This window comes from Melospiza melodia, chromosome 6 (assembly GCF_035770615.1).
Source record: "Melospiza melodia melodia isolate bMelMel2 chromosome 6, bMelMel2.pri, whole genome shotgun sequence".
Lineage (NCBI taxonomy): Eukaryota > Metazoa > Chordata > Aves > Passeriformes > Passerellidae > Melospiza > Melospiza melodia.
Genome location: NC_086199.1, coordinates 75,360,607 through 75,376,388, shown reverse-complemented (window position 1 = coordinate 75,376,388; position 15,782 = coordinate 75,360,607). Strand labels below are relative to the sequence as shown.

The following is a 15,782-nucleotide window of genomic DNA, read 5'->3' as shown; positions in this document are numbered from 1 at the left end:
ATAGGTGAAGAGTTTGAAGAGTTTTACTGAAAGCTACTTTTGAAGTCTACTGATTGCACCAACAGCAACAGTCTTGACTATGCTGTCCATCTCACCTTCAGTCAATTTTCCTGGTATGGAGAGGAAAAGGGGAAAAAAGCTCCAATAGAAGTTCTACCAATATCCCTAAAAAACTGGTAATCCATAGCAAACATAATAGTTGGATGTCCTCACCCTTGTCAGATTTACTCACAGATTTGAGGGCAATGTGATTATGACATTCTATGGACAACCTCTATCACTTTGGATCAATGGTTCATGGAATGAACAATGCCTTACTGTAAGCAGAGCCAGTATGTATCTTATCTACAACAATGCCTTAATGTTCTGCTTATAAAAGACCTGATCTCAGCCATGCTTTGGTTTTATCATGCTAACAAGCTCGGGGGAAAAATTCTATCCCAGCTCTCTATACCAGGTTGGACTTTTGGGATAGTGTTTGGAAAAAAAAAATCTAAGAATTTTCCCAATAGAAATTAATTAAGTTTTGTTCCAAAAGACAAAACTGCTAACAAAAAGTGTTTGCACGTATAAATGACATAATCAGCACTCATCTTACAGATGCCTAATTAACACATGCAACATAACCTGATTCTACCACAACAAGCAACATAAGAAATGCCCACAACAATGCCAATTACTCTGTGTTCACTGAAATTTTCAACAGTGTACCAAAAAACCATACACCTTTAATAACTGAAGCAAAATGAAATAAATTACCTTGCAACTATTTGTCCAGAACAGCTGGATTTAAGATGAACAAGTAAACTTTTTTCTAGAAATCTCCCAAATTTGAAAGCTTTTACTTTGCATTCTCTGTAATTTATGGTTAACAGAGCTTCCACATATGATCTGGCTAGATTGATAAAAGAAACACTATTCAAAAATTAAAAAGCTGTAGATATACTTTCTTCTGCTGACAATCCTCAAGCTGCCTTTCAGAGCAAAGGGAAAGGAACTTTATATTGTGTTACATCAGGCTGTTTCTAAGAAGATCTCAACATCAAGGTATATTTGTTATTGGTATTTAATTGCTTTTTTATTATTTGCAATACTTCACCCAGTGCAGTTCTTTAATATGACACTTGAAACCAGAATGAAGACAGTTCTTTGTTGCTTGGTTCCAGCACTGCACTCACTAGACACATAACCCAAAGGACAAGCATCATGTTTGGATGAAGATAACAAAACCCAGTCTAAGCCTACTATATACAGAATTTCAGCAACCAAACTATTTTGAACTACTCAAGAGAACAGAAAGAATCACTCTTCATCCTCAATTTCCCAGGCTCCACTTCCTAAAGACAACATAGGAAAGACCATTATCTCAATGAATCCATGAGAGAGATTGATTTGTGGATACATAATGTTTTTTAATAGAAAAATAGAACTCTACTTGCTTAGACAGGCAGGCTGGCTTGCCCCTTCCTCAAATAATCTTAGCAGTGTTAGACTGATCACTAGGCTTTAGAAAGGCTTTTTTTATTTTTTAAGCAAGAGAATTAGAAAATGCTTAGATCTGGTATGAACCAATGTAAGTGGAGGAGAGGTAGTCTGCTCTGAAGTCTCTCTGAGAAAGGTCTGTTTGTCATGAAATTAATCTAAAAATGTACATAAAAGCATGCACAGAGATAGTCTACATCCTTAGTAGCACCACCACATCTTTCTGCTCTCCCTGCAAGCATCAGCAAAACCAGAGCAGTATAAAACATAGAAAAAAACAGCTACAAAGAGTCCACAGTGAGGCTTTCCCTTCCAAGAGAGATTTGTTCACAGAGAAGTAAGTAATAAAGAGAAGAAGTCAAGGGAATTCAGGATGAATACCTTGTTTGTATGGGATCAGTTGTCTCTGGAGAATGATATCCCTGCATTTTAGATATTTTGTTATGAGGGAGTGTGAAGGCCTGCCAGAGTCACAGAAAGAAATCAGACTAGGAATCTATCCTTGGCAGAAGGGGAAGTCTTTAAATTGCTATCAACTGATCCAGTGCTCTCTGTGGCATCTGAAATGGGCTTCTTTGTAAATGGAATGCCTTTGCCTTTTTCTCATCCTCTGACTGATGCCATGTTGAGGAATAATGTGATCAAACTGGAGAAAATAAGTTGGCAAATCAACCCTCTAAAGCAACAATATATTAAGAAGTTCTTTCTCTGTCAGAAGATTAAGGAGATGAATATTACTCACTGATGACCTGAGTACAGAGATAAAAATAGGAACAATAACAGAAAATGAGAATATAAAACTGCTTCTCTACTTCAATAGATATCTACTGACAGCATCTTTGAATTACTTGTATTCCAGGGTGGCAAACCCCCAAATTTTAAAACAAAAAAGTAGTTATGCCTGTAGCGTGAGAATAATTAAAACCACTTATATTAGATTATCTGATTAGGCAGAGGCAGATAGTCACAATGACATTAATCTGTCACCATAGCAACATGTGCAAATAGACTTTATCTTCAACACACAATTTTTAAACAAATGGGACCCACAACAGTTGTGCTCTGTTACACAATATTCCATTTTCAATACAAATCAGAATTTTTTTTCTGAAAATTGTTATGTATTTAATCTATTTTTATCTTTCCTGGAACTGTCTCCTAACTGCATAATTCCCCATAGCCCTCCTCTAAGCCCAACACATCAGGGGGAATGTCACATTTATTTCTTCTGCAATGCAATCTGTTTTCCTGCCAGCACATCCCAATGTCTTGCACACTTAACTGAGGGGAAAGTGGTATTTTTCTGTTTAATATTGCTTTAGCCCTTTTGGTTAAGTGCTTGATGCAAATGATTATTTTAGTTTGCAGCTGTACTTCTTCATACAATTTTACTGAAGTTTAGTGGATGAAGGGCAATGAACAGTTCATCTGGGTTGATGTGTCCACCACACACTGGCTGGAGTCAGGGCTCCAAATATCTTCTGTTGATGAGACTGTTGTGTCCCAGCAGAAATCAAACCCCAAACCATCGAATTCCTGAATTGTATTATTGAGGGTGCTTTACAACAAAATAAAACTAAAGCAAAAAAAACATAACCACAAACATCAAAATCATCTTTGTCAATACTACTCTTTTCTGTAGGCCTGAGATGAATTTGTATCTCATTTGCAATCAGCATTAAAATAGCAAATGTGTTGATAGAAGCTCATGTAATTATTGAATAGCTTGATGGTGCTGCTATCAGTTCCTCCCTTCTTGAAGTACTAAATTTAGGCCAGCTACCCTAAAAATTAAGAGCTCAGGCAAACAACTACTTGCATCCACATTTTTAGCACATCACCATGTCTCTACAATGGTTTCTACAAGTGCAACCAACCACAGTGAAGTTATCTTCTGTGATTTAATTCCAGAAAGGGTTTTAGAAGGTACTTGAGGGATAATAAAATGAGGGACACTTTTTAAGCAAGTGATTGAAACAAATAAACAAAAAGGAATAAAATAAGAAAACATAAAAAATTAACTATGATTTTTATTTATGGTTCCTTCTCCTGTCACCTCAATTTCTCTGAGCAAGCACATCAAGCACTTATATAGGGGAAAGAAAGATAGCCATGCAAAAGAAAAACTTGTGTTCCCAGCAGTTTTTAATGCAATAATTGGCCCCCCTGGTGCTGTTTTTCCTGTCTTGCCCTTCTGCCAGTGGCAGTTACTCATCTCCAACCTACCCACAGAAGTGGCTGGAATGAAGAAGAAACCACCTTTATACAGTCACCTGCAAACTGCTGTGCACTGAAGCAGTATCTTTAGAGAGTGAAATCACCTTTAGAGAGTGAAGAGATGAGCACTGCAACAACCTGAGCCCCAAACAAGGCACATTACAAGCTGAGACAAAAGGACACACAAAAAAAAGGGTAAGAAGTTCTGGCTGGCCAATAAACTTAATACATTAAACACCTTTCCCTTAATTTGTTTCTAGCTTGAAATGTCTGGGGAATTCAGTTCCTTCAAAGCAGCTGCCCAAGTTCTACTGCACACAAATTGACACCACAGGAGTTCTCTTCTAAGGAAGCACTCAAGCAGAGGTGTCTTTGAAAGAGTTGCACAACCTGTGACTGCAGCCTTAATCAAACTAACCTTTTAATCACTAGGCAAAAAAAATGCCCTGCCAAAACCCTAGCAGAAGTACACAAAAGCAACACAGGGGATGTTTATACCAATGCTAATCCAACAGTCTAAGCACACTCATGCAGGAAGGATTCACAGGGTGAAGGGTCAGCAGATCTAGAATCCAAAAGGGAGAATTCAGGCTGCATGAATCAAGTTCCCAAAGCAAAAAAGAGAAATGCCTCTGGCAAAACTGTTGTTAAAACAGTGGCTGTTTGACTGCTTGGAAATTGAAAAATCACTGAGCTGCTAAGACTGTTCAATGCACTTTTGTTCAAAGCCTGTATTTAATATATTTGTGATCAAACCTGTCAGGCAGGCAGCAGAGATGAAGAGAAAAGGACTGCAGTACCAGGGGAGGACAGAAGAGAAGGAAAAAGCTGAACTGAAAGTCAGAATCCAAATGCTGACACTAGCTGTAATACAAGCAATGCAGCGGGGTATTGAGCCATGGTCCCAGGATTTGGGTCAGTTCTGGTCCATAACTTGCACATCACTAAAACACTCCTTTGCAGGACAAGTTCATGCTGTCAGCTTGTACCTGACAAAAGCATTTACAGTATTCTAACAACATTATTTATAGCCATATACAGGTAAGACTTTCATGAAGTCATTCAACAAATAGTTGGGATCAACAGCAGTTCTTTTTATCCTACTTCAAAATTAAATGGTTGTGGTTTTTTCTACACTGTTGGTAGACCTAAATTATAGCAAAATATCTATGGCAGCAGAATGCAAATCACATTACTGTAGCATAATCCTTTGCCTTCCCAACCCTCAAATAACAAAACTGGTTTTACCTTGCTCCCACAATATTGACTGTCTTTCCTTAAGGAAAGAAAATTTCAGAACCTAACAAAATTTCTTACCTCTTTCAGTTCCACAGAAAAAGGTAAAAACTTTCTAAAAGTACTGTACATTGTTAAAGGATTCAGAAAGATGTTGTGCAGGGTATTAAGAGTTCTTCCTCTGGAAGTCACAGAAAAGGTATGTTGAATTGATTCAATGCACAAATACATATAAAAGATATTGAAGGCCTTCTGAGCCATTATTCAGCCAGGTCAGTCTAGGCTAAGGTTCATCTCTTTGGAGGTACTTTTATTAAATTTTAGACCAAAATATCACAAGTTGTAGGAAATCACATTAGAAGTGTAACCAAACTCACCCGAGCAAACAAGACAAAACATTTTGTAAAACAATAAGAGAAGACAGAGTGGGTGTGGACCAGAATGATGCTGAGCAAAACAAAGCATTTTTTCCTGAAATATTAAAAGAACATTTTTTCTGGTAACTGATCTTACCTTTATAATCTTTTCAACACCAGAAGAACAGATCATGTAGGTGTGAGGATTAAACCTCACTTGGTTTACAATTGACCGATGACCTTTCAATACCATGAAAGCACCGTTGACAACCCTGCCAATGCCACCTAGGGGAAAACAAGCACATGTGGACATGAGGAATTAAATCTTCATCTTACTTTCAGTCATAGTCATTTAAAGTCTTATTATATTTGACAATGCGTTTCAGCTTTATTTTGCAGTATTTTAAGGCCTGTGTTGGCTGCAGAATTCCAATTTTATGAGCAATGCCCCTATGAGAAGTTGCAAGTTTGATGAAAAGCATCCTTCCTGCAAATTAGGACTTAGAGGCTTGCTTTGATTCATTTAAACAAACAATGAAGGTTTTAACCTAATATGACAAATATGCAAATGAGAACAACACACATAATGAAATCACCAGTGAAACCTAAGGCATGACACAGACAGTTTGTAAATCTAAAGCAGAGATGAATAAAAAGGTTTACTTTTAACAGCAATACTATTTTTAAAATTTATTTTTTAAATCAGCAATTTATTACTGTCACAGTTGACTCTAGTCTGATGAGTAGGAAAGACCTGAAATAACACATCTGAGCAGTGGGTTATATCATTCTTTGTCACAAGGCAGTGAATTAGCCAAAGTGGAATGCTTTTGTGCTAGTGGTAAAACTCAAAACAGAAGCCAATTAACTTTTCTGCTTGGTCATTGACTCTTACTAGGTCTATGCACTAAAGCAAGAAACAGTCACACAGTATTTTTTTTATATTCATTGATCCACACAATTAAAACTACAAATTTGCTAGACAGCACAGCTGTGTATTTGAATAAACAAGTATCATCAACATGCTATGACTTAACATTTTCAGTGCAAGAAAACAAAACTTTACATGCTGGGAAGTAAAAACTGACAATCGCTTCAGATGAAAATCAACTTGCTATTCAAAACTTAATATGGTGTAAGTGCACCTTACAGAAAATTAAAATAATTTCACTAGCTTCTGTGCTACTTACAGTCATCTTTACATTAAACCAACTTTATGTTCCTCTTGTTGAAAATGTTTTCTATCTTCCTTTGACCCCAACAGGAGCTTTTTCAGCGGAAACAGTTGCTGGTTTAAGCCCTGCATTGAACAACTTGTGTTCTAAAACAGAGTCAGAGTTCTCCTGTAATTCACACTTCCTAAACAAAAACTTGCTTTACCTTTGAAGAGTAGCAAGATAGAAGGTTAAAGGAAAAAAATGAAAAAGAAAAAACCGTTCCCATATCACCTTCCATTTTTTAGGTTACACAAATGATGGAAACAACTGCAGCTAATGACCTTGTCTACAGCCCCTCTCCTCTTAGAAAGGTTCTATCCCTTTCACTCACTATAACTGCACTCTGAAGAGCTGACTGATGCATAACATGGACAACAAACCATGATAAGGATCTAGAAAAGAGGTGTCATCCAAGTCCTAAAAATCCAGAGACAGATCCCTGCCTTTGGACACTTCCATCTCAACCCATTCTATGATTCTATGGTTTTATAATTCTATTAAAGAACTCCAAAGCTTTCTGATTTAACATTGAAGTTCCCTGAACTCCTTTTAAGCAGCTATCAGTAAATTCAGAGAAAGCATAGTAAAGCATACTTCCCTCCTCTTAAAATGAAGGTGAACTTCCCCACAAGGCTCTTTAAAAAAACTGCCCAGTTACATGAAATTGCCCCGGGAGAGGTACAAATCTTAGCAGTGAGATTTTACCAGTGTTATGGGAGGTGTCAATAATTTAAACCAGAAAGTATTGATTCCAGCAATACTCTGATAATCTTTGTGTCAAATCCAACAAACTGTCCCAGAACCTCATTTTTGGGCAAACGCTTGCTTGATGCAATTTCAGTCTACCAACTCCTTTGTGTTTAAGTGACATCTTTAAATAAGCTCTTAATGCAAATTTTTCTACATCCTTATCTTGAAAGCAGCCCTCTATTTTATAGTAGCCTACCACAGCTGTCATCATATTAATGAGATAGTTTTACTTGAGAGGCATTCACCAAAACCACTACAATTACTTTAGTATCTGCATGGCAGAAACTGCCTGTGTTCAGACTTGTCTGGAATCCCCTATGTCTCTCAGCAGAGGCTTAGCTGCAGCCATAAAGCCTTTAGCCTTCTCAGAGTGCGAGTTAAGTTTACTCATCTCTGCTAGCAAAAAAAAAACAAAAAACAACAGGTGCATCTGTGTATTAAGTGGAGGCTAGCCATAAACTGCTCAAATTCCTGATGATATCTTCCTTTTTTCCATGTAATGGATTCCATTTCCTTTTGCTGTCTCCCTTTGAAATAGTACTTTTATTTATTGTTTGTTTCATCAGAATTGACTTCTGCTATCCTAAAACCACTCAAATTTTTGAGTTTTGGGGGTTTTTTATTGGACAGGGGTGTAATTTTTTTGCTGCTTTTAAATTTAGTAGCATGCATGAGTTCTGCAACTCTTTAAGCATGGCAGCCTTTATATTCTTAGCTAGCTCCAGCATGTATAGGCAGTGTTCAAACAGAAGTCATTAGCTTACATATCTGTTATTAATAATATATAAAAATGTAAATCCTAAAGTCTTCAGAGGCTGACTACACCAATTTTAGAAGGTTTATAATTTTATAACCTCTAAGTACTGGAGGGAAGAGATGGATATGTTCTAGCTGATTTTGCAATACTACCCAAAAATTGCCATGCTTTAAGACAGTCCTGAGGAGCAGTTTAGTGTTGTGGCTGTGCTGGTCAATGGGTTTTTTTGGTCTGCTTTTATTTGATACTCAAAGTGAAATGTCAAGAAAATCACCCTTAATTTATACCCTGCAAATAAGTGTTTCAAAGAAGAGCAATACAAAATCTCAAAAAGTCCTTTAAATAATATCCTACTATGATATCTGATCAGCTTAAAGACATAACTTAGTAAAGGCTAAATCTAATGTGCACATTTTAAAATGGATTTCCTGTACATGTTTGACAAGAACACCTTTGCAACACAAGGCCTCTCTACAGGCTCCTGTACAGAGGAAAGCATAATACAATGTTTTGAAGTAGTTGATGTCTTCTAAGTTGCCAAAGTGATTTCTTCTTGGTTTGCTTTATAAATTTATGTTTTAAATGTTAGGCTAATGAACTACTTCTTAATTATGTGGTTTTGTAAATACTGATGTGAATGATTTGACATATTTCAAACATGCTGAATGGTACATCGCCATCCCAATAAGTTTTAAAAACTAGTAAATTGTAACAAAGGAGAGTGACAGATTTAGACATTAATCTGACTTCCTCTGCATGAGTTTTACAACAAGAAGCAATGTTTAGAAAAAGCCAGAATAAATTATTTGAAGGCTAAAGAAAAAGTGAAAGTGATAGATTACTGAGAAAAGTGTTCTAGTGCAGAAATCCTGTAGGAATGTAGAACAGTCTCCAAAGTAATGGGAGCTGCATTGTTCCAAACATTAAAAAAAACTGTCAAAATGCCAGAGAACTTGTTGGGATAAGGAACTATCCTCCACTGGCTTTGTAACAGAGGAGTTAAATGACCTCATTCAGAAGCCTTTTCTATCTAGGACACTAGAAAAGAAATCCCACTGTTTGTTCATATAAGGTAGAAAGACATTCCACAAACTAAAGCATAACTTCATACAAGCCTTGTGAGTTACTCAAAGTGCTGAAAACTCCTGAGAAGAACCAGATATTTGCAGCTGCTACCAGTGTGCCATAGCATACCCTTCCACTGCAGTACTTGGCACTACAGTAGTCGCTCATTTAAAGTTCATTTAGTTTTCATTAGTAATAATCCAGGGTACATTTAGACATGGGCCACTACTTTGCATTTGAATCCTATGAGATCATAATGCATTAACAAAGAGAGATAGCATCGTTTGGAAAGCAAATGCACAGCACAATACAAGCAAATGTGCATAGCATATGGGGCCTCTGCCTTCAGTGCAGATTATGTTCGGGTACCTTAAAAGCCTCTCTGGCCACTCACACACCTGTATTTGTTTCATACAGTGGATGTAGGTAGTTGGTTTTGCTCCTCAGAGACCCATCTGCAGAGAAGCTAGATTTAACACAAGCACTTTCTCCCTGAGAGCACAGGGTCCTGCAGCATCCCTTCTTCTGGGGTCAGGAATTGATTCCAGCTCTGGCAGCAGCCAGACTGACTAAAGATTACTCAGCAGCACAAGCAAAGCTGATTTTGGTCCCATTAAATATGGGGTGAGAACAGGAAGGGGTGGCCAAGATCCCTTCTCCTAGCATGGTAAAAGGAGACATTGAAGCTCCAAGTGTCCCCTCATAAGAAAGCAGTTTCAACTCCATTTGCAGACTGCTTCCTTTGACACCTGTGAATCCCTCCTCCAGCTTCCAGGTGAGGTGAAAGGATCAGCAGGGCCTTGCAGAGCTTTAGTGAAAGCACAGGGAGCAGACAGCTGGTAGCAGCCTCTGCCTCAGATAACTCTTGTTCTTGCTCTTCCAGGCAATCAACTCCTTTGCCTGGCCTATGCCTAGAACCAGCCCCAGAGTGGTCTTGTATCTCTGTGGAGGTTCCAAAAGCCAAAGAGAAAAGTAATATTTAAACATGTAAAGACTATGCATAAAATTGTAGTGGTAGTGGCTATTTTGGATGCATATTTTCTCCCTTCTTTTTTTGGTTCTAAATATCTGCCATACACTTTATCTATCCCAACTCTCCCACTATTGTAATCACTAGTATAGCTGAAACAACAATATGAAAGCTAAGAAAAATTACTATAGAAATAAACGTTAGCACACCTTCTCACTCTGTTCCCCCTCTCCTGGTCTAAGAGATACTGCTTTTTTTCTGTACTAAATGGCATAGGTTGCAATAGGTTTCACAATGTTATTGGAACCATGCAAATGACCACCAACAACTATGCTTTCTGAGTGTAACAGATATAAAGTAAGTGAAATTATCTCACAACCATTAGCTGTCTGCTGGGGGGGGTTTGCTTTTTTGTGGTTAGGTTTGGGGTTTTTTTTGTGAACTGCCTGGCTGTGCATTTCTTTGCACTGCTGGCAGCAAACATTTTCAATACAACAAGAGAAAGGAGCTTTGGTACAATGAGATGGCCAGTTGCTAGGAACTAAATCTTCTCCAGCCTCTCCCAGTGCTCAGTGTTGTCTTCAGCTTTCTATTCCTGAATTAGACATTTAACATACTAAGGCTGATCACAGAAACACTCCTGGATGCTGAATCTTCTTTCACTGGTCTACAGCACTACAAAGCACCCAACAGTGCCTTGTTTTCTGATAGGTGCCACTTGGCCACCTGGTGATAGATTCCACAGGGCCGTGGTATTATTACAGTCCAAATGCCACAGAAACCAGTCCCAATTCCCCTGAACACAAAACCTTTTCTACAATTACCCAGCACTTACTTGCTGTGTTAATCTAACAACTGTTCCATAGCACCATTTGGTCAACACTGACTGACCTGAAGAAAGAGACAAACTACAGTTCTAAATGTAAAACAGTTTATATCCCAAGACCACACCTCAGAAAAATATTCTTTTTAAAAAACATAAACCTTCCAGAGCATGCTCCCCACTGGGTCAGATGGCTTTCCCCTGCCCCAACTAAGTGGTATGCATATATACCCAGATATAAAATATTTCCAAAATAGCTAAAGACATTAAGAAACCCTTAATAATTTTTTATTCATCTTCATTTATCAGCCCAGAACTTTGAGAATTTAAACTACAAGCTGTTTCCAATGAGATAGCCCTGTTCAAATATTCTGAAAAGAGCTGTTCCTGTATTCTTCAAGCTCAAAGAAGTGCCAGCATTTACAAAGACCAAGGAGGAGGAAAAAAAAAGAAGAAAAATTGCCTCAGTTCTGCTGGAAATTTGTGCAATTAGTTTAGTAACTGGACCACAATGACCAGCCCTTTCTTGCTTGCAGTTACAGTCAAAGGCAGAATTGAAAAGAAGTTTTGAAATGCAGTTTGCTGTTCTGGTTTAGTAAAGTTTTGCAGAACCTGGTGACAGCTTGCTCACATGAACTGAAGGATCCCCAGCTGTCTTCTCAATCACAAATAATACCATAAGCCCCACACAGCAGCTTTGAGCAATATTCCAAAAGCAAAGTTGCATAGATGATTCAGAGTAGTGAGCAAGGAATGTAAATTCCATTTTGAAAACTTTTAGTCTACTAAGCCCTCTGTTACTCCACAAGACTTGTCAGGTTCTGTCTTGAACAGGGGTTCTTTACCAGCTAATAGACCATGTTTAGGTTTAATAGCATCTTAAGTGCTCATATGTTAACTGGCTTGCTGGACAAGTCATGTAGGACTGACGTCTCTTCTCACTTCCAGCTTGCATTGGAGTCAAGCAAAGGCTGTGGAAACTCAGGACTGCTTTTCTTCTGCCAAACTTAATATATTAGCTTTGCTAGAAGCTGCCTCTGAAAAAAACTGTGATAGTTCCATGGATTACTTTAAAGAAGAAACTGGCTAGAAAAATGTATTAAACATTTGGCAATTACTTCTAAAGCACAGTGGAAAGCTAGATAGTACTTGGATAGAGATGAAAGTGGGAAAATGAGCAAACTATTCCATCTTTAAGAAACTACAAAAGGTGGTAAAAAAGCAACCAACCTTCTGGCACAGGAAATCCCGGCCTATTCAGAGTAATCTAAGACTATAGAGGGACAGAGTGAGTAAAATTCTTCAACAGAGTGGCTTCCTAAGCAATTTAGGAAATAACTTTTTTCACACATCTCTCTGCCCCAAAGGGGGCAAAAATCCTGCCTAATTATTGGACGAAACAAAACCGTTTGCAGATTCCAGCTGATTGTGGGAATGATTTAAAGCAACCTACTGGAAGGACACTTCTAAACTATGACTATCTGAAAAAAACCCAGCAGAATTTGTTCTATTCTCCTGGCAAAATACCAGTACAGGCAACCACATTTCTCCAAATATATTTGCAAGTGACTGGTATGTTCCTTCACACCTTTCTTCATCTTTTGTTCACTAATGTTGCTAACCATTGGATATTCAGTGCTTGGTGCATCTATAACAAAATAATTTCAGAGCTGTTGTTGAGGATGCAGCTGTTAAAAAAGATACAAGCTTGAAAAAAAACTTCCCTATTTTCAAATAACTGATACAATTTAAGGGAGTTGTATCATAACTATTTATAGCAACACAATGTCCAAGTTCAACCGGAAGGCAGAAATCAGTTAGAGAGATATTTTTATTTAAAATACCAACCAACAGTACAGGACATTACATCATCCTGTCTACTTTGCACACTATTTTAAGTGAAAGACCACATTCCACTCTCTCAGATCACAAACCCAAAGGCACTCTTATTTTAGCTAGAGCGTAAGAACAAGGAGTTTTCCACCGATGCAAACATTTTCCTGTGTCTCTACATCCCTATGGCAAGACTATTTCTCCAAGAAGGAAGCACAGCAACATCTCTCTCTGGCAATTATTCTGGACAGCAGGATAAGATTTAGGAAAGGGCATTTCGTCACATTCAAAATGGGCACAACCCATCAAGAAGAGCTGAATGAAGAAAAGAAAAGCTTCAATAAGCCTATCACAGGTGATCTGGATGCCCAATTAGTTATTTGCCACAGAAGCAGACCTCTGGTCTAACAAAACCAAGCTTGTGAGTTTTGCTAAAATATTTCAAAAAGAGAACTGCTCAAGTTACAAGACATTAAGACATACACATTCCTACTCTTGGATCTTCTGATTCGTTAGGCAACCACTGAGGGCAATTGATATTAAGTAATTAGTTTTGTAACTGAAATGTTGCAAGTGTACTGACACCCTTCCTGAAGTTACAAGAACCAGAGACAAGAAACCTGACCAAAACAGATATGACATTATTGTGTGGTAAATCACAAATTAAATTGTAAATTTGTTTGATCAAAATGCATCGCCTATTTGTAAATAGCAACTATTTTTGCAAGCATATATCTTTTCACAGAGGGGAATCCTTAACAACTACTCTGAAGCAGATTATTTTACTTAATAATTATTTTGCTTACAGATGCAACAAATAATAGCTATCATCCTTGTGCAAAAGCCCCAGATAAAAAGTTGTTGAGTGCAGATGCCTGGGAAAAAAGTTTTCAAGAGCATCACAGCCATATAAACAGAAAATCTCAAATCCAGATTTTACAAAGGAAGTCAGGATTGTATGGTGATATATGCAGAAAATATAATTCTACAGTCCACACAATAAAACTTACAAATAAATAACTAATTTTAATGTATATAATCTTTGTTTTAACTAAGGCAAAAAATCCCTAAGTAGTAGTAAATCAGTGTCAAATGTACAAGAAAATGACACAAATAAAAAGAAAAGCAGGGAGATACCTCCATAAACTCTATGCAAAGATAGAAGGCCAAGCTACTGGTATTTAGCAGGACCATCTTCAGGGTTAGTGGACTGCAACATGAAATGTTGATTAACTAAGCAAAAACCCCAAAATTAGAATGTCATTTTCCTCAAAACCCTACCATTAACCGAAGGCTATTAATCCTCTCAGCTGTGGATTATACAGCTGTTAATAACAACCTTTGAAAACGAAACAAAATATTTTCATCTTACCTCTAACATAGCTTGTAATTTTCTCTCACTATTGCTAAAGCATCTGAGACCACAGGGTAGCCCTCAGCTGTACTTAATATCACTAAAATGTACAGTTTAAAGAGTCAGAGCCACTAAAAATGAAAACACTAGAGCAGTTTTGAAAGTCTTGACTCTTTCAATTAAAACTTAACACCCTTTTAGAAGTGCAGTGATTCAACAGAAGAGAGATGCTGATGTTGTATGGCTTAGAATGTCATATTGCCAAACCCTACACCTAAGCAGACCACATCAAATGAGACACTGACCAACAGTGGCACTCACAATGGGATTGTTTTACTGCCCCCACACCCTGGCTTTCCTTTAACATCCCCCTCCTGTACTTCCATACAGACCTGTGCTGCTGCTGTTTGCTTACCATGTCTGCCCCAGCATGGAAATGGGTCAGAACTTAGTCAAAAGTGGCCCTTTCCACCAGCTGATAGTGCTCCTCCACCCAGAAAGTAAAAAAGCATGATTCCTCTGCATTAGAAATCAGTGGGAAGATTTTGGTATAAGAGGAATGAGAGGGGAGAAGAGGTCAATGCACTGGAGCTGTTAGGAGCACCCTGTGGACCCAGCACCATTTTATGCTGCAAGCTTTATTATGGGAGGAATGATCATTACATGAGAAGGGAAAAAAACAGAAAATCATTATGAGAAAACATTCAAATGGCATTGACCACTGTTATCCAGACATTGGATCAGGCATTTGTAAACTCTCCCTATCCAGCTTTCCTCAGAGTTGCTCTAGATTCACAACGTGAGAACAGCAATTATTCTGAAATACCAGTTTAGTATTTGTCAGACACCTGCCCCTCCACTCTTCCTTCCTCATCTAAAACAACATCAACACTTACCTGCTTCTGGATCTGGAGGAATTCTCCACATATACAAATTGAAGTCATCAGAGCCCGAAAGGATGTACTGTTAAGAATAAAAATAAAAGCAGTTTACAACAAAGTATCACCTAAATGATGCTATTTTACACTTGATCTACTTCCTCTAAACCAAAAATGAGAAAAAAGAATAATTTGCATAATTCTTTGCACCTCATTGATCAGTTTACATTTAAATGGGGATGAAGTACCAGCATAAAAATGTTGTCTGCATAAATTGACCAAAATTGAAAAGCATACTTCTTATATCTAATACCTACTGCCCAAAGTGTATGTTTGCTTTGCTAAATAATGCTATGAATTTTGATTAGCTTTAATATAAGCATGTCTATGTCCAGATCACACCATCTATTTTTTCAACCTGCAACTCTGGTCTTTTTTTGAAGCCTTTCATAGTTTTTTTCCTCATCTCCTGAACTACCAAGGAAAACTCCATCAAACACCTACCTAAGAAGAGAGCTGCCATGTCCATTACACACAAGCATGTCCATTACTCATTAATCCAGACATGTCTACCAAGACAATCAAAACTCAGGCACTGAAAATAATCCAGAACACCAAACAAAAAACAAAGCTAAACATTCACTGTCAGCAAGACTCAAGTGGTTTAAAGCCGTGGCCCTCCGCCCCATTTATCACACTATTTATTTTTTTCCTGGTCATAGTTACCCTGAAGAGATGGAAGGCTGCCCTTTTTTGGCAGTACACAAATGATTAACAATGTCTTTATTGTGCAGAACTTTAGGCAATATGCAATTTAAAGTAGCTTAATATACTACAAGCAGGC

The 15,782-nt window shown here is 37.7% G+C and overlaps 1 protein-coding gene and 1 long non-coding RNA gene across 3 annotated transcripts in view; one reads left to right on the top strand and one right to left on the bottom strand.

Moving 5' to 3' along the window:
* The window catches only part of DCAF5 (DDB1 and CUL4 associated factor 5), a 68,150-nt gene that overhangs the window by 2,494 nt on the left and 49,874 nt on the right, over nucleotides 1–15,782 (bottom strand). For both annotated transcript variants that reach the window (XM_063159276.1, XM_063159277.1), the window contains exons 7-8: nucleotides 14,957–15,023; nucleotides 5,449–5,576 (exon numbers count right to left, since the gene is read on the bottom strand). In XM_063159276.1, coding sequence (XP_063015346.1) covers nucleotides 5,449–5,576; nucleotides 14,957–15,023 — 195 coding nt within the window. The remainder of the gene's footprint in view (nucleotides 1–5,448; nucleotides 5,577–14,956; nucleotides 15,024–15,782) is intronic.
* The window catches only part of LOC134419676 (uncharacterized), a 37,148-nt gene that overhangs the window by 6,802 nt on the left and 14,564 nt on the right, over nucleotides 1–15,782 (top strand). The gene's annotated exons all lie outside the window — the stretch shown is intronic.